The sequence below is a fragment of the Odocoileus virginianus genome, chromosome 7, assembly GCF_023699985.2.
Source record: "Odocoileus virginianus isolate 20LAN1187 ecotype Illinois chromosome 7, Ovbor_1.2, whole genome shotgun sequence".
NCBI classification, from domain to species: Eukaryota; Metazoa; Chordata; class Mammalia; order Artiodactyla; family Cervidae; genus Odocoileus; species Odocoileus virginianus.
Window position 1 is genome coordinate 52422872 of NC_069680.1, and position 25026 is coordinate 52447897.

Consider the following 25026-nt stretch of genomic DNA (forward strand, 5'->3'; position numbering starts at 1 on the left):
TATAGAATTTATAGAATCAAGCACTAGGTATAACTTAAGTAATATAGTAGACTTAAAGTCATAAATTCTCAGGATCCTATCTAATAATTTTGTGGTCACACTGGTATTTAAATTAAAACAGGGAATTTACTCAGTGAAAAATAAAAGTACTCATTATTTCAAACTAATGTTTTGTTGAATCATAAATTTTAAAGAGTCAAGTTCAATATTTCATAGACAAGTTCAGTTTGTCATGTTGGGGAATACCAGCTGGCTTATTAGGTCATCAGAGTGAAAAATTCAATTGAATAGTCTTATGTTGTGAAATTATACACTGAAAGGCTAACTAGAAATCAAACACAAATCTCAATTTCCTCAAATTGGTACAAGAAATACGTATAAACACAGTTGGCTAGCATTTGTAAGTAAATATTTCTAAAAATATCTCCTATATGAGCAAGGCATAAATTCTTCAAAATATCCATTTCAGTGAAAAAAATACAAGGAAGCTCTAATACAGTGAGTAACTTCAGTATTATGGAATAGGTCATAGATTATGCTAAAATTTAAATCCATTAGGCATTATTAAATTGGATTAAACTTAAGGCTTTGGCAGACAAGTGAAATTCTAAAATACTAGAAACACCAAAAGCAACTGGCTGAATATTTACCAAAAAAATTTTCCCACTCTAAGTTATTCAACCACCTGGCAGGGTATAGCTTTTTCTCCCCATAACTGTAAATTACTTGCATAGGCAAATCCTTTTCAGGACTAGTCAACAAACTTATTATACACAAATATTATCAAACTATAATATAAATCCAATTAACCAAATAATCTTACAGAATAATTGTCTGCCTTTAAAAAATTAAGAGATGAAGTAATCCAGTCTTATGTTTCAGAAACTTGAATTATTTTCAATTCAGATAACTCAATTGCTATTTAGGGTGCTAAAACGTGATGCTTTTCTAATTAATCCAAATTGACAACAAAATTGTTAAACATTATCTATTTAACAATGTGCTACTGTAGCTAATAGTTTGTTACAGTTAAATAAATATTTGTTTTAAAATCTGCAATGTTAATGCCAATTCTAAATGCTACAATTAGCCAGTCTGAAGAAAAAGCAAATAATCATAAAAATCACTCAATCAAAAGCAGCTATATAACAATGTACCTTATTCTTATGAACCTGGTTTAGAGAATTATTTTGGTAAGATTTGTAAAAGCTAACTTAAAAGACAGAAATAAAAATATAAAAGACAAATTTTTAACTTTTATTAACATATTTCTGCCTGTAGGTAAATAAAATGACCAACAGAGGGTGCCAATCAGCTACTTCGTAGCTCAAAAATCTGTATTAAAATTAGCAGAGTAAATACAGATTACCTTATTTTATATTGTTCCATATTGGAATTTACAATAGCACTGCCTTACAGAGTTAACAAAATACATTAAGAAATGGCACATGATAAAAGTATTATTTTCTTAATGAAGCACTAGAAGAATTCTAAATAGGATTCTATTATTTAAAAGCAGGTTATAAAAATCCTTCACCTCTCACGCAAATAAGTGAAAACTAAAACACCCAGAAATGCTTAACATGGAATTTTAAGTCATCTAAAACTATGTGGTATAAAATCAATACTTTCATAAGTATGTTAAGTTGGGAAGATGAGTTTTCTACTTTAAATCTTGAAATAACCTATTTTCAACAGACATCAAACAATATAAAGTTTAAAAAAGTAAAACCAGTAATGTCTTTAATATACCATATTGTATTGCAGAAATATCAGGAGTACATAATTATCACTGGCGATCTACACTTTTAGCTTTTATTTTTATGTTATAGTATATAAGTAATAAAACTAGTCAACTGGAGTGTAAGAAACTATTTAGCTTTGTGGCATTATTAAAATCACAATCATGTTGAATGATACATATAATTAGGTCCTATAAGTATCTTTGGCTAGTATTATAAAGTCAAATAAAGTTTCAAGAAGACAGACTAGTGGGTTGGGCCAGGAGAGAACATTACTGCTAAAATGTAAGTTCTATAAGAATAGGAATTTGGGGGGCTTCCCTGGCGGCTCACTGGTAAAGAATCCACCTGCCAATGCAGTAGACAAAGGTTGATCCCTGATCCAGGAAGATCCCACATGCCATGGAGCAGCTAAGCTCATGCATCACAACGATTAAGCGTGTGCTCCAAAGCCCAGAAGTCACAACCAGCAGAGCCATGTGCATGCTCTACAAGGAGAAGCCACTGCAATGAGAAGCCCAGGCACCTCGACAAAACAGCGCCTCCACTCACGGCGACTGGAGAAAAGCTCACGCAGCAGCGAGGGCCCAGCACCGCCAAGATTAAATAGATGAAAGTACTGAAGAAAAAGAATAGGGGTACTTTGGCCTATTTTGTTCACTGCTCAATCACCAGTGCCCAATATATATAACTCAGAACAGTCTAAGGAACTCAATAAATGTTTAGTGAATAGCAAATGAAGTAAAACAGGATATGGTCATTTTGGTGGAGCAAGTCCTAAATAGGTGTGACTCTTACCCATTAATAACTAGTTAGTAAGTTGCTGTTAACCTCTCAGACTCAGCATCCTCATCTGTAAATGGTGGGAAGTATTTATCTAATAGCTACTGAATAAAAAAAAATTTTTAATGTATTCTGTATCATTTTTAGCGTTAGTCACTCAGTCATGTCCAACTCTACGACCTCATGGACTGTAGCCCACCAGGCTCCTCTATCCACGGAATTCTCCAGGCCAGAATACTGGAATGGGTAACCATTCCCTTCTCCAGGGTATTTTTCTGACCCAGGGATTGAACCCAGGTCTCCTGCACTGCAGGAGTATTCTTTACCATCTGAACTACCAGGGAAGCCCTAGTATTTGTGTATCATTCTTAGAAAGGTACAAGAAAACCAGGATTATTTTGTGAGTATTTGTGGTTTTAGTATTAATTTGAAGCTTACGTGGAAAAGGCACTAAATCATTTGTAAAGGTGATCGGAGTATGACTTCCCAGTTTCTATAAGATAATGATAGTCACCTAAATTGGAATCTTTTCTAGAATCCTATGAAAAGTTTCATATCAACAAGGAAAGCAAATAAAATCATCTATGGCCCAAACCAACAGCATAACTAGAAAACAGACTTCAATTTACATGTAAAAGAGGAAATTAACAACTGAAAACAACAGAACCAGCTCCTGGAGGCCTTACCCAAATAGTCAGGTATTCCAAAACACTTGGCCACCTGATGCAAAGAGCTGACTCACTGGAAAAAACCCAATCCTGGGAAAGATTGAAGGCAGGAGAAGGGGACAACAGAGGACGAGATGGTTGGATGGCATCACTGACTCAATGGACATAAGTTTGAGCAAGGTGGGAGACGGCGAAAGACAAGAAAGCCTGGCATGCTGCAGTCCATGGGGTTGCAAAGTGTCGGACATGACTGAGCAACTGAAAACCTATTGCAGAACATAAAATAAGATCAACTTATTTAATCCTCTCCTCTAGAAGATGGATACAAAATCTGGTGGTTAGCACAGCCCTGGTAGGGGCTCTAAAAGAACTGTGGTTCAGAAGTTGTTAGTCTTGTGAAGAAGAGACACAATAGCGGAGGTATCATTTGAAGATTTGGCCATGAAAAAAAGGAAGGAAGGAAGAAGACAAGGAAGAGGAGGGGAGAGGGAGCAAGAGGAGATGGAGAAGGGACGGGGAAGGAGAAAGAAGAGGAGGAGAAAGGAACTGAAATTAAAACCCCTTAGATATAAAATAGCATCAAACTATCAGAAACTCAACCAACCAATGTCTCTAAAGAAACCATTTATTAAAGAAACTACTACCCATCCTTCCAATAATAGAAAACACTTTTGAACTAAAAAACCAAGTAACTCCTTTTACCCACTCCCCTCCACCACCACCACCACCACCACTTGACCCAGAAAAATCCTACATCCTACGTATTTCAGTTCAGTTCAGTTCAGTCACTCAGTCGTGTCCGACTCTTTGCAACCCCATGAATTGCAGCACGCCAGGCCTCCCTGTCCATCACCAACTCCTGGAGTCTACTCAAACTCACGTCCATTGAGTCGGTGATGCCATCCAGCCATCTCATCCTCTGTCATCCCCTTCTCCTCCTGCCCCCAATCCCTCCCAGTATCAGAGTCTTTTCCAATGAGTCAACTCTTCACATGAGGTGGCCAAAGTATTGGAGTTTCAGCTTCAGCATCAGCATCAGTCCTTCCAGTGAACACCCAGGACTGATCTCCTTTAGGATGGACTGGCTGGATCTCCTTGCAGTCCAAGGGACTCTCAAGAGTCTTCTTCAACACCACATATTTCATTAGGAACAACAAAAAAAAGGACTCAAACACCCATAGAAAGTTACTATACAATGAAAGTAGAATCCCAATGCTTCAGCTGATAAAAATTCCCCACCAACCACTCTCCAAAAAACAAACAAACAAAAAGTAACATGATACTCCAAAACGAATTAAGTGTAGCTTAAAAAGCTACTGCAAATAGGAGAGAAACCAAGAATCTGAAATCTAACACCCCACACTAGTAAAGGATAAAGAGCAGGTAAAGGCTGCAAAAAGGGATACAGTGGATCAAAAAAAAAACAAACAAAAAAATAAAGTAAAGAGTTTAAAAACATCAAAGAGAAAGTGACAGACATAAAAGACAGGCAAAGAAGATCCAATTTGCATGCAACTGGAGTCCTTAAATAAGAAAAATAAAATAACAAGACAGGATAGAATTAATGTTTCCTCCACCCTCCCAGGCTTTAACTCCAGGAAAACTTTCTGAAAATAAAATAACTGAATCTATTAACACATCTTTTTTTAAAGTCACTCAGTCGTGTCCAGCTCTTTGAAACCCCATGGACGGTCGCCTGCCAGGCTCCTCTGTCCATGGAATTTTCCACGCAAGAATACAGGAGTGAGTTGCCATTCCTTTCTCCAAGGGGACCTTTCCAACCCAGTGATCGAACCTGAGTCTCCTCTATGGCAGGCAGATTCTTCACCATATTTCAAAGGCACTAAATGAGCCAAAATGCTTGGCCTTAAGTCATATACCAGATACATGACTTGGTCTTTTCAAAAAAGGAAAATAATTAGACATTAGATTTATTGATAACAACACAACAATGGAGCAAGGTATTCAGAGAATCTCAGTGAAAGAAAGTGTTGTCCAAGGATTTTGTATCCAATCAAGCTGCACTTTAGGTACCAACACTAAAGAAAAGCACTTTAAAGATACAAGAATGTGAAGAAAACTGTGTTCACTTTAAGGAATCCACTAGCTCATGAGCTTCCTCTAAACAACAGATGATTTTAGAAAGCATAACAAAAAGACAGGTATCAAACATTATATTTATTTAACTGCAGATCAAAGACTAAAATAAAGGTGGAGATACAAGTACAGGATTGATATGTAAATACTACCTACTTGGCAAAACAGAAATATAACTCTAAAAAAAGAAGACAGGATGGTAGAAAAGGAAGAAATGGGAAAATAGAATAATAAGTTCATTGATTTCCACACAGAAAATTGTAAGTAGAAATAAAATGATATCATGCTGCTGCTTCTGCTGCTGCTAAGTCGCTTCAGTCGTGTCTGACTCTGTGCGACCCCATAGGCGGCAGCCCACCAGGCTCCGCCATCCCTGGGATTCTCCAGGCAAGAACACTGGAGTGGGTTGCCATTTCCTTCTCCAATGCATGAAAGTGAAAAGTGAAAGTGAAGTCACTCAGTCGTGTCCGACTCTTAGCGACCCCATGGACTGCAGCCCACCAGGCTCCTCCATGAGATTTTTCCAGGCAAGAGTTCTGGAGCGGGCTGCCATTGCCTTCTCCAAAATGATATCATATAAAGCAGAAAAACAAAATAGGAGAAGCCTAAGGAAAAAAGAACTAAGGTCATTATAAAGCTAACAGTATATAATTTTTAAACATATAAAGTTCCAGTACTACTATGACAAATAATCTTAAATTAAAAAAAGAATAAGAAAAACAGGCCACATATAAAAGACAAGCTGTAATTATAATACACATAAGTTAACATAGAAGAATATGACAAAACTGAAATCAAGTATGCCAGTTATATATATATACAATCAAATCCAGTTCTCCTGCACCGCAGGAGGATTCTTTACCATCTGAACCACCAGGGAAGCCCTAATTTCTCTAGTAAAAGGATTTTCAAATAGGCTCATGATGTAAAACTCAACTCTGGGATGACTACAACAAACACATTTTCAACAAACAATTCATAAAGGCTAATTAGAGATGGACAAAGATACACCAAACAAATGCAAACAATAAGAAATCAGAGTACATGACTAAACGGAAAGATCCATCTAGTCAAGGCTATGGTTTTTCCAGTGGTCATGTACGGATGTGAGAGTTGGACTGTGAGGAAAGCTGAGCGCCGACAAATTGATGCTTTTGAGCTGTGGTGTTGGAGAAGACTCTTGAGAGTCCCTTGGACTGCAAGGAGATCCAACCAGTCCTTCCTAAAGGAGATCAGTCCTGGGTATTCACCAGAAGGACTGATGCTGAAGCTGAAACTCCAATACTTTGGCCACCTCATGTGAAGACTTGACTCATTGGAAAAGACTCTGATGCTGGGAGGGATTGGGGGCAGGAGGAGAAGGGGACGACAGAGGATGAGATGGCTGGATGGCATCACCGACTCGATGGACATGAGTCTGAGTAGACTCCAGGAGTTGGTGATGGACATGGAGGCCTGGCGTGCTGCGATTCTTGGGGTCGCAAAGAGTCGGACGCGACTGAGTGACTGAACTGAACTGAACTGATGGTGAAAAAAAGAAAAAGAACAGTGGTTGCCTCTTCAAGTGGGAATAAAGGCAGGTACTACTAATCCAGCATTGAGGAAAAACAAACACAGCATATACAGAAAGCATAGTTTATTCACAGAGGGATAAAAGGCAACCCCAAACTGACACAAGTAATGAATGACTGTTTATGAAACTGATAACATAAAATACAGAGAGAGAGAGAGAATTATTTTAAGTAACTTTTAAACTTTTAACCTTATATCCACAAGAATGTATATATATTTGTATGTATACACACACACACATATAAAAAAAGAACTATCATAAAAAATAATCTGAACTGATAGATGAATAGAAAGCTATAAGACAAAGCAAATATAGTAAAATATTAATTGCAGACTCTAGATTGCAGATATATCAGTCTTCACAGTATAATTCTTTCAACTTTTATGTACACTGTAAAGTTTTAATAATTTCTGTAGGTCAGAAAAGAACTGCAAGGACATCTTGAACTTGCCCAGATGGATTTATATCAGCAATCATGCTGGTATTATAATTATGAAACTATTTTATATAATCATAGTATAAAACAAATATATATACAAATCAAATAAGGAAATATATTGCTGTTTCTTAGGAATTAAGATATTTAGTATAAGAAAAAGAGATACAAATACAAAGTAATTTTAAAAAGTTATAAATATCAATATAAACTCATCAGTTTTTTTAAAGTCTTTCCCATAGTTACACGGTTTTCAAGGCCTAAAATTAGCAATCCCCAATAAAAATGAGCATAGCTAATGCTCATATCTTGGTTTCAAATTACCATTGACCCTTAAAGCAGATCAAGGCTCATTAAAGAAACGGCTGACTTCAGGACTAATGCACAGAAAACACAAGGCAAATCTGGCCATTCTTTCATGAGGGAAAGGAAGGAAGTTCCTAATGATTAACAAGGAGACAAGTTGAAAACAACAGAGAAGCCCACTTAAAGGACCTTCCATTTAACAAAACCGGGACAATTTAATCTACCAAAAAGATTAATGAATATAAATGATAATAACACATTGGATTAAAAAACCCCACAAATCTATGGAGACAGAAAGAAAAGGAATGCCCTTCCTTACAAAAGAATATTAGCCAAAAGTTATAGGAAAATAGAGTATTATTAATAGATAATGATTGTGTTGTAAAGCCCCAATAATTTAGGCAAGGATCATAAATGGATACAATCATTAAGTGAAAGCTTGTTGGATAACAGAATATTCTCCCAGTTGCAATGTAACAGCACAAAGATTACTTATGAATCATGAAGTGAAAACTATTAAAGTATCACAGAGGAGAAATGTGGCAACTGCTATTTAAACCAAGGGATCAAACTCTTATTTAAAGCAGTAAAAACAAGTATCATATTGTAACACATTTGCAGAATATACAATCTCACTTAGTACCTAAACAAACTTAGAAAAATAATTGCAAAATACTTTTAATCAGAGTCTGATGAAGATCCAACTTTCAGCTACAGCAAAAAATAAGAAAAAGTTCAATAATACCATAAACAATTAACTGATGGGAAGTGGGGGAGACTACCGCAAAATATGCCAAAGTGGCATACTATTTTGAATTAAAGTTACCTGAGAAATAGTTCATGCAAGAACACCCTAACCCTCCTTTGTTCCCCTGAAAGTGGGAAACAAAGCTCCTATGGGAAGATCTCCTCCCTGTGCTAGAGGTTGGGAGGCATCGTTATTGACAGAGACACATAGTTTGGGGCAGAGAAGCTGTATATGCAAACTTCATTACTTCTTCATTATTTTGCTACTCTATGCTCAAATCCCTTTGTTTTGTCAATCTTCGCAAATAATTTACTCTTTGTCCAAAAAGGTATATAAAATAAACAACCTGCTTTGGTCACTTTTTGAATCATTTAGTTATGTTCAGTTCAGTTCAGTTGCTCAGTCGTGTCCGACTCTGCAACTCCATGAACCGCAGCGTGCCAGGTCTCCCTGTCCATCACCAACTCCCGGAGTCCACCTAAACCCATGTCCATCGAGTCGGTGATGCCATCCAGCCATCTCATCCTCTGTCGTCCCCTTCTCCTCCTGCCCCCAATCCTTCCCAGCATCAGGGTCTTTTCCAATGAGTCAGCCCTTTGCATCAGGTGGCCAAAGTATTGGAGTTTCAGCTTCAGCGTCGGTCCTTCCAATGAACACCCAGGACTGATCTCCTTTAGGATGGACTGGTTGGATCTCCTTGCAGTCCAAGGGACTCTCTAGAGTCTTCTCCAACACCACAGTTCAAAAGCATCAATTCTTTGGCACTCAGCTTTCTTTTATAGTCCAACTCTCACATCCATACATGACCAGTGGAAAAGCCATAGCCTTGACTAGACAGACCTTTGTTGGCAAAGTAATGTCTCTGTTTTTTAATATGCTGTCTAGGTTGGTCATAACTTTCCTTCCAAGGAGTAAGTGTCTTTTAATTTCATGGCTGCAATCACCATCTGCAGTGATTTTGGAGCCCCAAAAAATAAATAGATGGGGAAACAGTGGCTGTTTCCCCATCTATTGGCCATGAAATGATGGGACCAGATGCCATGATCTTACTTTTCTGAATGCTGAGCTTTAAGCCAACTTTTTCACTCTCCTCTTTCATTTTCATCAAGAGGCTCTTTAGTTCTTCTTCACTTTCTGCCATAAGGGTGGTGTCATCTGCATATTTGAGGTTATTGATATTTCTCCCAGCAATCTTGATTCCAGCTTGTACTTCCTCCGGCCCAGCATTTCTCATGATGTACTCTGCATGTACGTTAGATAAGCAGGGTGACAATATACAGCCTTGACATACTGCTTTTCCTATTTGGAATCAGTCTGTTGTTCCATGTCCAGTTCTAACTATTGCTTCCTGATCTGCAGACAGGTTTCCTAAGAGGCAGGTCAGGTGGTCTGGTATGGGACCACCATATATAAACAATTAAATTTGTTTTTCTCTTACTAATCTGTCTTGTATTAGACCTGTCAAAAGAAATGAGGGGCAAATGGAAAATCTTTCCCTCCCCTATACAGACAAATATAAAATGCAGAATACTTTGAGGATTTTTTTTTCTCTTCCCATTTATTTTTATTAGTTGTAGGCTAATTACTTTACAATATTGTAGTGGTTTTTGCCATACATTGACATGAATCAGCCATGGATTTACATGTGTTCGCCATCCCAATCCCCCCTCCCACCTCCCTCCCCACCCTATCCCTCTGGGTCTTCCCAGTGCACCAGCCCCGAGCATTTGTCTCATGCATCCAACCTGGGCTTGTGATCTGTTTCACCCTTGATAATATACATGTTTCGATGCTGTTCTCTCAAAACAGCCCACCCTTGCCTTCTCCCACAGAGTCCAAAAGTCTGTTCTGTACATCTGTGTCTCTTTTTCTGTTTTGCATGTAGTGTTATCGTTACCATCTTTCTAAATTCCATATATATGCATTAGTATACTGTATTGGTCTTGATCTTTCTGGCTTACTTCACTCTGTATAATGGGCTCCAGTTTCATCCATCTCATTAGAACTGATTCAAATGAATTCTTTTTAATGGCTGAGTAATATTCCATGGTGTATATGTACCACAGCTTCCTTATCCATTGAGGATATTTTTTTAAAGTCTAGACTCTTCAAAGCATCAATAACAAGTTTTTAGAAAATGGTAAAAATGATTAAAGAAACTAAGGAGACAAAATCAAATGAATCTTGATTGAATTCTGGTTTGGGAAAAACAATTATAAAGAATTTTGTTTTGACAACTAGGATAAACTCAATATTGACTGAATATTAGTTGATTATTATGGAATTCCTGTCGGTATTTTACATACGATAATCGTACTTTGGTTATGTAGGAAAATGTTCTTGTTTTTAGATGATACACGCTGAACTATTTAAGTATACATCCCATGTTGTCTGCAACTTATTTTCAAATGGTTAACACAAAGAAAAATGTGCATGTGTGCATATGCATGCATGTGTGTGTGTGAGTAGAAAAAGAAAAATATGCATGTGTGCACATGCAGGCAATAATGTGTATATGAGTAAAGATAAAGACGGAGAAAGAGCAAACATATTTGGCAAACTTCAGGTGGAGAATAAAGATGAGGTCTATCATACTATGCTTATAAGTTTTTACGTATGAAATTTCACAGTAAAAAATTGATTTTAAAAAAGTTAACAAAGTCGAGAATAAAAAAGGACAACTGAGAATATGGCAAGCATAGAGCCCAGCAAAAACATAAGAACCTAAGAACATGGAATAAAGTAACAAGAAGAATAAGAAGTAACTGCCATATAATTAACAATTATTAAATTATAAGCCTTATTTGTTCATCATACACATGGAAGGGAGAATGACACAAAACATAATGAAGCACAAATTAAACTGATCTTAAATACTTATACGGCACTATTGGGTGTTCTGGGCTTCCCTTGTGGCTCAACTAATAAAGAATCCGCCTACAGTGCGAGAGACCGGGGTTCGATCCCTGGGTTGGGAAGATCCCCTGGAGGAGGGAAAGGCTACCCACTCCAGTATTCTGGCCTAGAGAATTCCTTGGACTGTATAGTCATGGGGTCTCAAAGAGTTGAACACAACTGAGAGACTATCATTCATTCATCATTAGGTGTTCTGGGGGATACAAAGAAGAAAGAGAAAAGAATCAACAGCAGTTGAATTGCCTTCAAGCTCTAGGCATCATTTCTATTTCACCAATAAGTATGAACCAGACATTGTCCCCGTCTCCAAAAGTTTATCACGTAATTGAAAATACATATTCCAAAGAGAATATAGTATGTTACAGTGAGATATTCATGGTTCAAATGTTACTAGAACTAAGAGAAAGCAAATCATTTTTTGAGTCCTTACTGTGAGCATAAGTAAGAAATGATTTTTTTTGAACTCACTTATGAAGGAAACTTTGATGATGCAAGTAAGGTATGGCAGAATAAAAAAGGTCTGTAAAATGGAAATAGAAGATGGGACACTTCAGTATAAACAAAAGCAGGGGCAGGAAAATTCAAAAACTGTTTTGGGGATACAGACCAAGCATTTGGCTAAAATAAATTTGCAAAGTAGAAATTAACAAACTAATTTATAAACTATCATGGAAGTAGTTTGAGATCAGACCACAAAAATCGTGGAATGTAGTGTCTATCTAAAGAATTTTAGTAAATGGAAACCATTAGCTGTCTTTAAGTGAACCAATATAAGCAATTCTTTATGGTATACGGGCTTCCCAGGTGGCACAGTGTTAAAGAATCCACCTGATAACGCAGGACACGTAAGAGACACAGGTTTGATCCCTGGGTTGGGAAGATCCCCTGGAGTAGGAAATGGCAACCCACTCCAGTATTCTTGCCTGGAAAATTCCACAGACAGAGGAGTGTGGCATAGCGGTCAGAACATTGCAACGAACTAGGCACAATTCACATTGCGCGCATGTGCACGCGCACACACACACAGCTATAACATACAGGAAAAGGTGGTGAGTATTACTCACCAATTAAAAGATTAACATATTGACAAGACTGCTGTAAACAAGCAATCCTATTCTCTAAACTAAGGTAGCAAGCTGTCCACGCTCTACCTCTCACCCCTACTAGCTACTGTCTACTCAACCTAGAAAGCTTTCTATATTCCACTTTTTTGCGGGGTGGAGGGTCTGCACTGGGTCTTCATTGCTGCGCACAGGCTTTCTCCAGTGTGGCAAGTGGGGGCTACACTTCATTGAGGTGCATGGGCTTTTCATTCTGGTGACTTCTCTTGTTGCAGAGCACAGGCTCTAGGGCTCACAGACCTCAGGTATGTATCGTGGGTTCCTGGGCTCTAGAGCACAGGCTCAGTAGCTGTGGCACATGGGCTCGGTTGCTCTGAAGCATGTAGGATCTCGACTGAACCCGTATCCCCTGCACAGGCAGGTCGATTCTTACCAGGGAAGTTCCTTCACTTTTTCCTAAGTCACTCTGACTCTACTATGAATTTTACACAAACCTAAACATTTTTTGCATATCTAGATGTAAAAAATGGATAATATACCAGAAGTTAAAGAGAACAAGGCTTCTGTTACATTATTAGACCATCACAGTAAGGGAACATTTAATCAGTTACCAATATTCCCAGGTGGTTAAAGAAAGAACAAATGATATGACTGTATCACTGATTTATCAAGTAGGGTTCCTCAACTAAACCAAAAAATGACTACTATTTTCTCAGTTCTCCCAAGAATGGTACCAAACTAGCACTATTCCACATATACAGAAGTCATTGTATAGAATGCATGTCTTAGGGCATTAGGGCTTAATTGTTTCTTGAAACCTCAGTTAACCAGACTGTAAAATGAAGCAAGACTATTTGTTTACTTACAAGACAATTGCTAATAAATTAAGAAATAGCTGAAACTGTTTGCAGAACAGTTGTTTCTGTGTAGAGAGCACCTCGTGTGAATATCTATCAGAAAAATCCAAAACTCATGTACTGGTTTTTATAAAACTCTCATCAAAAGTTATTTGATCACTTCATCTGCCTGTTCTTAAATTTGTTGTTCAGTTGCTCAGTCATATCCGACTCTTTGTTCTTAAATATTTTCCTTAAAAATTGATTATTTCAATTATTTTGTCTCACCATCCTTTTCAATAGTTTGCCAGATAACCTTCCGAAAAATCCATTTTATCATACCTCTCTCTTGCTGAAAATAAAATGATAAAAGATAAGCAAACAATGAAATAAACATAAAGCCCTCAAATAACTTACTAGAGCAGCTTGGGGTAGTACAGAGTAGATGGCTTCTTTGGGGAGGGTTAAGTTTTCTCTGGTTTTTAAGTCATTTGGGTTCACATCCCACACAGAGAGACACCACTGGGTGCCCTTTGAAACAGTTACTTAATATTTCTAAGTCCCTATCCCAAATCTTCAATAAAGTAGTTTATACCTTTCTCAGCCTGTGATGTGGTATTTATAAATGCCCTGGCACAGAATATGCCAGCTGGAAAGACTATCAGGAAATACCAATTAAACTCCTATCACTGTAAACTTTCTTGAATCTTTGCTATCCACATCCTTTCCCACTTTGGCTTGATCTTCAGCTTCATCCAAACACATCTTTTCACTGCAACTGAATAATTCATGCTTATATTTCATCCCAAACTTTTGAGATTTTTCTTTCTTGGAATCCTACTTTCTTCCTACTCAACAAACCAAACTCTATCTATCCAATTTTTCCATTAGACCTCCCTTAACTATACCATTTTATAGTGATTTAACTCTTCTTTGAAAAACTCTAGATGTAGTCTATTAATTTTCTGACATTTTATCATAAAATTTTAGAGAAGGTAGACTAGCGTTAGGCAGTAGACTCATTAAAGTGCTATTTAAGTTCTGGCAGCAAAGTAAAACTGGAATACTTTTCTACCTTGAAGACCACCAAAACAAAGAAAGGCACAGACTGCTGAGTCTCTGAAGGTAAATTATTTGACTGCTGAATATACAAATACACTCACATTTTGACAAATTCTGTTTTTTGAATTTGAATACACTAGCACAATATTTAGTAAATGTTCTTCAAGTAGTAGATATTTGATAAATACTGGATTGATTAATCAAATGGCATAATTTACATAACTTTCTTCAAGAAACTAAAAAAATCTATCATGGGATTCTTTTTTATCTTTAGGTTCTTTTATGTTCTTTTATGTAATAAGAAAAAAAGTACTGTAATTTTCAGTTACATTTATCAGTGACCTCGGGTTATATGTGCACATAACAAAAAGAAGTTATAAACAAAATTATTCATACAGAATATTCAGATTTTTAAAGAAATAATAATTAATGGATGCAATGTTTCTATATGAGTGATAAATATAAATGTTGAAATATAAAAGAAATATACCATCAAAGCTATTTTTATCAAAGATAATCAGTAAAGAAATTGAAAGTTGTACACATTTTCAGGTGACAGCTCCCAGATATTTTTTCTTATCTTTGTTATATAAATCCAACAGGGATTAAGATAATTTAACATTTTTACAAATCAGCAACTTCAGGAAAGCTGTACAGTCAAATTAATAAAATGGCCAGTTCACAAATCATTATAAATATTTAAAGAACATAAATATGAAGGGCAGATGTGATTCCCAGAGGAACATTCTACGTGACTGTGAGTGATGACAAAATATTGAGTGTTTAGTCCCATATTGTACTTAAACCAGCTTCCCAGGTGGCCCAGTGGTAAAGAAGATGCAAGAGCCAAAGGCTGGATCCCTGGGTCTGGAAGATCCTGTGGAGCAGGAAATGGCAACCCACTCTAGTATTCTTGCCTGGAAAATCCCATGGACAGAGGAGCCTGGCAGGCTACAGTCCATAGGGTCTCAAAGAGTCGGACATGACTGAGCATGTCTATACTTAAAAACCAACGCTTCTCAAACTTTCCCACTTAAACAATCCTCCTTGACAAAATATTGTTATAAATACTGTACTTAAAATCCAGTGCTTCTCAAACTTTTCCACTTAAACAATCCTCCTAAACAAAATATTGTTATAAATCCTCCTTGACAAAATATTGCTAGAAGGAATATATACCCCTGTGAGTAGCATAATACAAAACTAAGTCACACTTCTAAATTTCTCACACTTTATCTTAAAAATTCATGCTACAAAAAGATATGCCATAGTTACTCTTTGGCTTTGAGTGTCTTCTGACACACAATCATGTACTCTAAGTAATACATTTGGCCCATTTGGGAAGCACAGAATTATTCCAGTGTTATGTGTACCTGAAAAATATTTTCCTAGATTATGATACTGGAATAATTTCATTTTATAATACCAGGGATAAATAATAGTGAATATTATTTGACATATTGCAAATACTAATTATATAAAAAGATTTTTAGGTTTTTAATATATATCTTAATTTTCAAAATGTAAATATTCTGTCAACTGTAGAAATTTTTCTTTACTACAGAAATTAAACAGGTTAAACAGCTATCCCAAGGGAATAAAGCTAATAAATACTATACTTTGTACACAAGTGTTTATTATATGATTTCATCAATATTCTATTTTTACAGTAATCTCTTTCTCTGACCTGTGACTTTACCTTACTTTTCAAGAATTTCATGGAGGAGTACTATGAACAACCAAATCAATGGCCACTAATGTTTAAAAAGAAACTTTTAAATAGCGCTATAGCTTTAACAAATTAACCATGGATAATGTAAAACCATTTATATGACAAAGGAAGCCAGTATCTAGTCACTAAATTGAGTCAATTCTAAGGTCCAAGTAAGACTTGGCACTGTAAAAGGCAGCACAAATCGACAGAGAGAACGAGGTCCAGGAGTTACTTAGCAAATCATAAGTAACCTCTCATTAGCTTCTGTCAGTAGTTAAAATTTGTCCTTGAGTTGAGTAACTTGCTTCACTAGAACTTACACTCAGCACATGAAAGGAATGTGCTTGCTGATTTTTAAGTTCCCTCCCATTGATATCTTTAATTCTACTCATAGCTTTAATTCTGTTGCCCACTCATTTCAATTTCTATACCTAAGTTTCCCTTTCTCTCAAATAGTACCTTTTTATCAGTTTAAGTAATTAGCTTTTTAAAATTTACATTTGTACACATTAATATTCTAGTATCAATCTTGATCCTTCTTAAAATATTTCCTCACTCCTTACTGCTTAACCACTTCATTTTACAACCTTCAAGTAATGAACACAATAAAACTGCCCAGTAAAAACTGCTGCCTTAATAGTAAGTTTATTCTGAGCCCTACTGTCAAAATGTTTATGATACTAGAGGCTACTTCAGTGTATTTTTTAAAAGCTTTGGTGATTTGACATTTTAGATTAAATTTAAGGTTAAATCACACAGTGTTTTTAATGTAAATATTTAAGTACATTAAAAACCATAGGTAAACAATGCCACTAACCATTTTCCAGCTTGATTTGCAATCTGCTCTTCTAATTTCTGCAGCTCCAATGTGTAAGCCATTATTCGAGCATTGCACACCATAAGATTCTTAACTGCCTGCAAAATCTGGCCTTTTTGAGTGCTCAAAGAAAGGAGTTTCCATATTCCTTCTCGTATTCGAATTTCCAAATCTATTTTTTCTTGAATGCTGCAGTCCTTAGAAAAGACAGAGGAAAAAAAAGCATTTTAAAAGGCAGCAAAACACAGAATAACATTTCTTTGTATTCCTAACAAATGAAAAATATACTATCTAGTATTACAACTTTATATCAGGAAAGTAATAAAGTTTTAATGTATGATAGTATAAAAATTGTTACATACTCTCTGCAAAATCTTAATTTCTTGCTTTATTAGGGAGCCTTTATAATCTACTAGAAAAACAGAACAGAAACAAAAGTGAGAAATACTACATATTTTTACTGTAATTGTACAAGGTTGAATAGTGTCCCCCAAACATTCTTGTCCTCCCAGAACCTCAGTATGTGACCTTATCTGCACAGTTTTGTGGATGTAATTAGTTAAGATGAGGTCATACTAGATTCATTTTGACCCTAAATCCAATGACTATTGGCCTCATAGCAAAGTCAGGTGGAGAAACAGAGGGACACACAGACAAATCTATGTGAAGATGCAGGTAAAGATTGCAGTAATGAGTCTACAAGCCAAGGAACACCAATATTGCCAGCAACCATCAGAAGCTGGAAAAGGCAAGGACAGATTCTTCTCTAGTCCCTTCAGCAGGAACACAGCCCTGCAGATACTTCTGGACCCCAGAACTATGATAGAAAAAATTTCTGTTGTTTTAAGCCATTCAATTTTCATACCGTGCTAAGGCAACCTCAGGAAACTAACACAAAAATATAATCACCAAGGAGAACAGTATAGCATATGTATGTTTCATGTAAGTTGCACTGTGAAATGGCAAAATGTTAACTGATGATACTGAGTTAACCAAGGAAAAACTTTCTAAAAGAACAGATGCTGAACAAAGGAACTAAGGTTTAGCAGCAGAGAGATTAACAGGCTATTTGTTAGAGTAAGCAATGTAAATAAAATCTCAGAAGCAAGAGAGTAAAAGCACTGTACTAAGAAAATGTCAGGAGCTTTAGCTTCCTGGACCAGAGATTTAAAATACAGTTTTGTATATATTTATTTTACTTTTAAGAGTCACCATGAAACTACTAAATTATTTTAGTTCTGAAAGTCTTTCTTTCATTCTGTACAATGATCTTATAACATCCCGGCTCTAAAAACAAGTTTCAGATATAACATCAAAATTGTATAAATTGATACGTACTCTTCTGATTTAATTCAGTGACTTTTAAAAAAATTATAAATCACTAGATACTCTGTTATTTTGTTGTTTAGTTGCTAAGTTGTTACTTTCTACTATCCTACAAACATATGCTAATACTTCAGTATGTCTACTTCTAAAAATAGATCACCCTGGTATCTGTGGTTAAAAAAAAAGAATGCTATAATTTACCTTTTAAGTGACATGAAACCTGTATCAAAAAATGAATGAATCTAATAACAAAAGCTTCAGATACTGAAAAGACAATCTTTTTAAAAGGAAAAGCAAAAAAGTTAGAGCAATAGTCTATGAAGATTATTTGAAAAGAAAAATTGCAGATGATTTAACTTGACTATCCAAATCCATCAAACATACTATTCACATGCAGAAAACAGATCTGTTTAATTACGTTCTGTAATTACATCATGTAATCACTATATAAAAACTTTCTTTTGTAGCATAACTCAAAACTGATGTACTATATAAATGTAGTCATTTGCTACTTTTCCTTCTTTACACATGACTGAATTTCAGCAACTCCATCTCATCTTTTTATGACTTGTCAGTCCCAAAGTAAATTCTTTTTTAATGTAATTAGTAATCAATTTTAAGAATTATCTGTGTGACCCGCATGTCTATAGAAATGAACTCTGGCAGGCAGGTTAGTATTGGAGAGTGCACTTACGGAGCAACTTGAAACTGGGATGAAAAACTACCCCACAACTCAAATATAAACAAATACCATCTGGTGCCATTAAATTCAAGTTTGCTTTTTAAATACTAGAATGAAGCAGCCAGTTGAACTAGCACAGTCATTCTTAAAGCTGGCTACATATTAGAATCACCTCAGGCAAACAAAAACAAACAATTAGGATTTGTGGAATTAGAACCTGCACATTTTTTTTTTTAAGTTCCTTTGGTGATTCAGTGCACAGTCCAGGTAGAGAACCAGCGCTGGACTACTTGATATTCCCAAGCAATCTGGAAAATTGCAGAAACCTTAAGGAACCAGCAGGTGGCCACAAAAACACTTAGGAATTGGTTTCTAAGGTTTCCATCCTATAAATGAAGACTGTCTCTCTTCATCAATTATTGATCAAGACGTCATAAAACTGGAGAGGCTTGGGATAGAGTGGAGAAAGGAAATGTACAGTCAGGGCTTAAAAAAAATTTACAGTATTTGTAAAATTAAAAGTTCATTAAAGAAATGAGATACAGCTGGCAGATATTAGAATTCTAATGCAAAGGATGGACTCATTGGAAAAGACCCTGATGCTGGGAAAGATTGAAGGCGGGAGGAAAAGGGGATGACAGAGGATGAGATAGTGGGATGGCATCACTGACTCGATGGACACGAGTTTGAGTAAGCTTCGGGAGTTGGGTGATGGACAGGGAAGCTTGGCGTGCTGCAGTCCATGGGGTCGCAGAGTCGGACATGACTGAGTGACTGAACTGAACTGATCCTTTAGATCAGGCTTCCCAGCGGCTCAGTGATAAACTGCCTGCCAATGCAGGAGATGCAAGTTTGATCCCTGGGTCAGGAAGATCACCTGAAGAAGAAATGGCAAACCATTTCAGTATTCTTGCCTGGAAAATCCCATGGACAGAGGAGCTTGGTGGACTATGTACAGTCTATGGGGTCGCAAAGAGTCACAACTGAGTTACTGAGCACACACATCCTTTAGAGCAGGGGGCAGCTAACTATAGATAACCCAGTGCCTGTTTTTGTAAATAAAGTTGTATTGGCGCATAGTCACACCCATTTCTATTGTCTATGGCTACTTTCAAGCTACAGAGGCAGAACTGAATAATTTCAAGAGAGACTATGTGGCCCACAAAGTTGAAAATATTTACCATGTGTCCCTTTACAGAAGAGGTTTGCTGACCCCTAATCCAGCCAAATTAACTTACATAGTAAACTGTGACCTTACCTCCCTTACTCTACATGAGTGGATGTGGATCTTGGAGGGCTGATACAAGTGGGATAAATTAAGTGTATTTTTTTTTTCTGGAGTATAGTTGATTTAAAACGTTGTGTTAGCTTCTGTTTTTAATGAAACAATAGGACCAGTTTTGTGTTCTCCATGCAAGTTCTCTTACTGTAGTATATATACTATTTGATCTCTGGGTCAAGAAGATCCCCTGGAGAAGGAAATGTCAACCCACTCCAGTATTCTTGCCTGGAAAGTCCCATGGACAGAGGAGCCTGGTGGGCTATAGCCCATGGGATCATGAGTCAGACACAACTTAGCGACTAAACCACCACTACCAGACTAGAATGTGCAGTACACGTCTATGCTTTTTATGCAGAGAAAACATCTCTGGTCAAGGAAACTACTCTAACCAAGAAAAGCTTCATGGAATCAAAGGACTTGGTTTTAGTTAAAAAGGGGTACAAAGGGCTCTGAGGCTAGGAGTGATGTCTAGTGCCAACCACAGTGAGAACAGTGATTGTGTAATGACAGTAAGCATTCAATGGTGATGCTTACTGACCTCAAAGAGGAAGAGTAGGCAACTAAAATCATATTGGTAGAGTCAAAACTGACTAGGACGCATGACAAAAGCATGTCTCTAAATAAGGGCTTGCTATCAAGTCAAACAGAAGCCTTATCTCATACGTATTTAAAGACAGGTTGATAAGACTAAATGGATAGGGCAAGGCTAAGAAGGAAATAGATGACTTAAATGTGAAAACTTAGATAATGTAGGAAACAGAAATATACTAAATTTTAAGAGCTAGAATGCCACACAAAGGAAGGACAAAGAAAATGCCAGAGTGGTGAAATTAAGTACTGACTAAAAAAAAGAAAAAACGGAGCTGGTAGCTGGTAAAAAAACAAAACTGCATGAATCCACATAGAACCTACACCCACCTAATGCATACAGTTAAACCATGTTAACTAAGAACCTACAATGAAAAAGACTGCAAAACAGCATATACAGATACATTCTTTCCAAAAGAAACTGTGTGTATTTTAAGAATTGTTTATGTACAGAGAAAAGTGTGGAAATTGTTAACAATGCTCATTCTGGGGAATGGAACTGGAGAAAGAGTTCATAAATTCATGTTTCTATGTTTACTTTCCTGCAATGAGAAAGTATGCCTTGAATTTTAATTTTTATAAAGATTGCAAAAGCTTAAACATTTGTAAGAAAAGGTAGGTGGCTGCCCCAACTATTTGGATAAATGGAACAAAGATAGTAACGAAACCAGTCATCTTTCAAGCATGTATGAGTGTTGTTAAGTACTTTAAGTGAAGTCGCTCAATCATGTCCAACTCTTTGCGACCCCATGGACTGTAACTTACCAGGCTCCTCCGTCCATCCGTGTGATTTTCCAGGCAAGAGTACTGGAGTGGGGTGCCATTTCCTTCTCCAGGGGGATCTTCCCAACCCAGGGATCAAACTGGGATCTCCTGCATTGCAGGCAGACGCTTTTACCACCTGAGCCACCAGGGAAGTCCATGAAGTACTTTAAATAAAGAGGTTCTCAAATTCCAACAACTCTCTAAAATAAGCGATTTCCCCATTCCACAACTGAAGAAACTGCAACTTAGAAAAGACAGCTAACTTATGCAAGGTTACACAACAAGCAGCATTGGATTTTACCTTAATTGGACTTCAAAGCCAATATTCTATGCTGTGAGTAGTGACAGCTAACTAATGTTCAAGTAGAGAAGTTATACTAGTGAGTGACCATCTCAGAATCTTTTGGACCTATCCCTATCTTATGGCAGGTTCATTAATATCAAAGGAAATACAAAAATCCAGTGTTAGTCAAGTATAAAATTTTTTTACTGACCCTCAATATTCCTGTGAGATTACAACCTATTACTATTTGCAATTTTTCTCCATGATTCAAACAGAAGGAATTCTACAACTCAATTATCTTAATTTGTTGCTACCTAGGAAATCATTAAGTATTGTACTTTCCTACATGTAAGTAATCTCACCTTTATGTATATTTAAGTATTTCTTGTCATTCCACATAAAACTTCTTTTATGACCTTATTCTCATCTCTTTTGTACCATTCCAAAATACTGCTGCTACACACAGCTCAATAAATACACCTGATCGGCCCCACCAACACCTATGTGATAAATGCAAGAGCCTCAAGATAACCACCAATTCACTAGAAGTCAAGTTTTTAAAAAATAATTAGTACAATCAAAGTGAAACAGAGCAAAATCCTTAAGGTCCCTACCCTCCACGTCCTCAGCCTGCCTTTTTGCCTGTGAAACACCTTTAGCCAAACAATAAGTTTAAGCAGAGAAGTAACAAAATACAGAAGCAAAGAAAACCTTGAAAACAGGACAAAACAATAATATCAATAATTTAGCCAGTAAGGAAAGTCAATGACAGTTAGTTCCTTCTCAAGGGCTACAGATAATATTCTAAGCCATATCCCATGAGATGTCTTAAGGATACTGAAACCCCCACCAGGCGGAACAAGCTGACTGTCAACACAAGACCAGACAGTAGCCATTACAGAAGCTGCCATAACGCCAAGAACTGGTCTCAAAGAAATGGGAACAAACCTACCCTGGAAGTGAAGTTTAACTATACTTAAAACAATCGCGATGCCACTGGTCAGACTACCAATGACAAGTTTAAGATGACTGTTGTCAAAGCTGACTGTGCTATTTCTGCCTGCAGCCCCCTCCCTCTGCCTATAAAAGCTCTTGGCCGCCTGTCACTGGGGTGAAGTCAGCCTTTGGATAGGAGTCCGCCCTCCCCCACGGCTTCTCCGGTGGCTCAGAGGTAAAGAATCTGCCTTCCACTCCAGGAGACACAGGTTTGATCCCTGAGTCAGGGAGATGCCCTGAAGAAGGAAATAGTAGAGCGGATAGCCACTCTAGTATTCCTGCCTGAGAAATCCCATGGATAGAGGAGCCTGGTGGGCTTCATAGTGTCACAAAAGAGTGGAAGGACTGAGGGACTAAATAACAACTGCCCTCCCCCCACTCTTTGTTGGCCTCCAAAATGAAGTCAACTTTCCTTTCCACCATCCGTGCCTCTTTACTGGCTTCCGAGCATTGAGAGGCGCAGCTGGATACCATTTACAGTTTAAAAAAAAAAAAAAGAGGTACACAAGAAGATAGAAAAACACTGTGCATCAAAATGTTAGAAATTTTTTTAAATGCTGCCATAAAACAGTATAAATTACTGATAAAGTTACTGCACTCTCTGGAGAAAGACTAAATGTCATGTTTTAGTTTTCACACCATTATGAAGACTTCCTAATAACTTCGTATCTGCTGAGGATTCTAAGATTTCCAGAAAAGAAAATAGGTTTCTAAGCAAAAAATAATAGGTTGGACCATTGCTAATGGTACGAAATTGCTAATATTCTACCAATTCTAATACACAAAACTGGGAATTTCATATGGTTTAACCTACTTCAAAAATAGGTAAAACTGGAGATTAAATTGGAAGTGGATATCCAGTTCAAAGGCAGAATTTTCTCTTAAGCCCCATCTTCTAAATATCTTTAAAGGTTCAGAGTGGAAAGTATAATCTTTTAATAAATGCCAAGAAATAATAAAAGAATCCACTAGCAGACCAACTGTTCCTCAAGTTCAGAGTTTCCAGTTTGCTTCTCCATCCCGCCCCATCAAGTTTATACAGCGTGTAGACACAGCTTCCACAGTAATTGTGCTTTACATCAAATCTAGTAACAAGCAAACTGTTCTCCACTGGCCTCGGGTGGGCTTCCGCAAAATCCTGGGGCTCCCAATCCCCGGAGTCAGCCACACTTACAAAGAGACAAGGTCCCAATCCTGGGAGCAGGGGTGACGGACAGGTGCGCCCAAAACTCGCTTCCCCCTTCCAGGCCAATTTCCTTCCTAAAAAACTGGGGGCGGGGTTGGGGAGGTGGGAATAGGGAGATTTCCAAGGTCTACTAGGGCCCGAAAAGTGCAGTCGCCTACTTTTTCCTTTTGTTTTTGGCCTCGGCTGAATAGAGACGCGGACTGGGTCTCTTCCAGTCGCCCAGACAAAACTACCGCTTGAGGACCTGAAGCCGGGCCCCTCCCTCACTCACCTGCTGGGCCGCAAGCCCCGCCGGGCGGAGCTCGAATCCCCTCAGGATGTGCCTCTCCATCTCCAGCGCCACAGCTAGGGCTGCCGGCACAACTCCGAAGGTAAAGTTTGAAAAGCCCGCCCCTGGCTGCCCAGGAGGACGCCAACCGCCGTCCCGGCCGTACCAAGTCCCGGCGCAGGGGACGAAGCGAGGGGGCTGAGAGCCGGCGTGCGCACGCGCAGAGGGCGCACCCCCGCGCCGCCCGCGTCTGAAGTTTGCCGCGACCCGAGTTCCCGGCGCTGGCTTGGAAGTAGGGAGAAGCTGGCCCACTTAAGGGAGAGGGTGCGGGGTGGGCGGGCCTGGGACAGGAGTGGGCGGGGTCGTGGGGAAAGCGTAGCCCACTGATCGCACCTGACCGGAAGCCTGGTTCAAGCTGGTGGTTTTCGAGGCCAGCCTTCTGCGCGTGGAGCCTTCGTCCTGCATCTCACCGAGGACCCTCCAGAGCTCTCGGCGTCAGCTGACCCAACGCTGCAGTCCCTGGACTCCCACAGACAACCCAGTTCCAGAAAACCAAGTGACGCTGCCCTCAGCGATCACCCTCTCACACAGCGCAGATTGTCACCCGAGGTCACTTAGAAACCAGGGCCTTATTAATCAGGCCGGTGTCAGGCATTTCACAAGCCTTTTTCTTTTGTCCCCAATGTTTCTTTGTAATTCCAGATGCCCCTCCCCGCTGCTAAGTAGTCTGTTCTTTCTTGGAAAAAACCCTTTCATTACTCTTTCCCCACCAACATCCAAAGTGACAACAGAATGATGTATTATTTCCCCAGACTCTCATTTCTTGCTGTCCCTAAAGACCAATGTAAAGACCCTTTTAATTATATTGGGAAATTAATTATTAGGAATTAA

At 37.9% G+C, this 25026-nt stretch overlaps 1 protein-coding gene across 1 annotated transcript in view; it reads right to left on the minus strand.

Moving 5' to 3' along the window:
- RTKN2 (rhotekin 2) overlaps positions 1–24689 on the minus strand; it is a 109325-nt gene extending 84636 nt beyond the window's left edge. Inside the window, exons 1-2 of the mRNA XM_020897787.2 lie at positions 24139–24689; positions 16760–16956 (exon numbers count right to left, since the gene is read on the minus strand). Coding sequence (XP_020753446.2) covers positions 16760–16956; positions 24139–24198 — 257 coding nt within the window. The 5' untranslated portion in view covers positions 24199–24689. The remainder of the gene's footprint in view (positions 1–16759; positions 16957–24138) is intronic.
- Between the last annotated feature and the right edge of the window lie 337 nt (positions 24690–25026).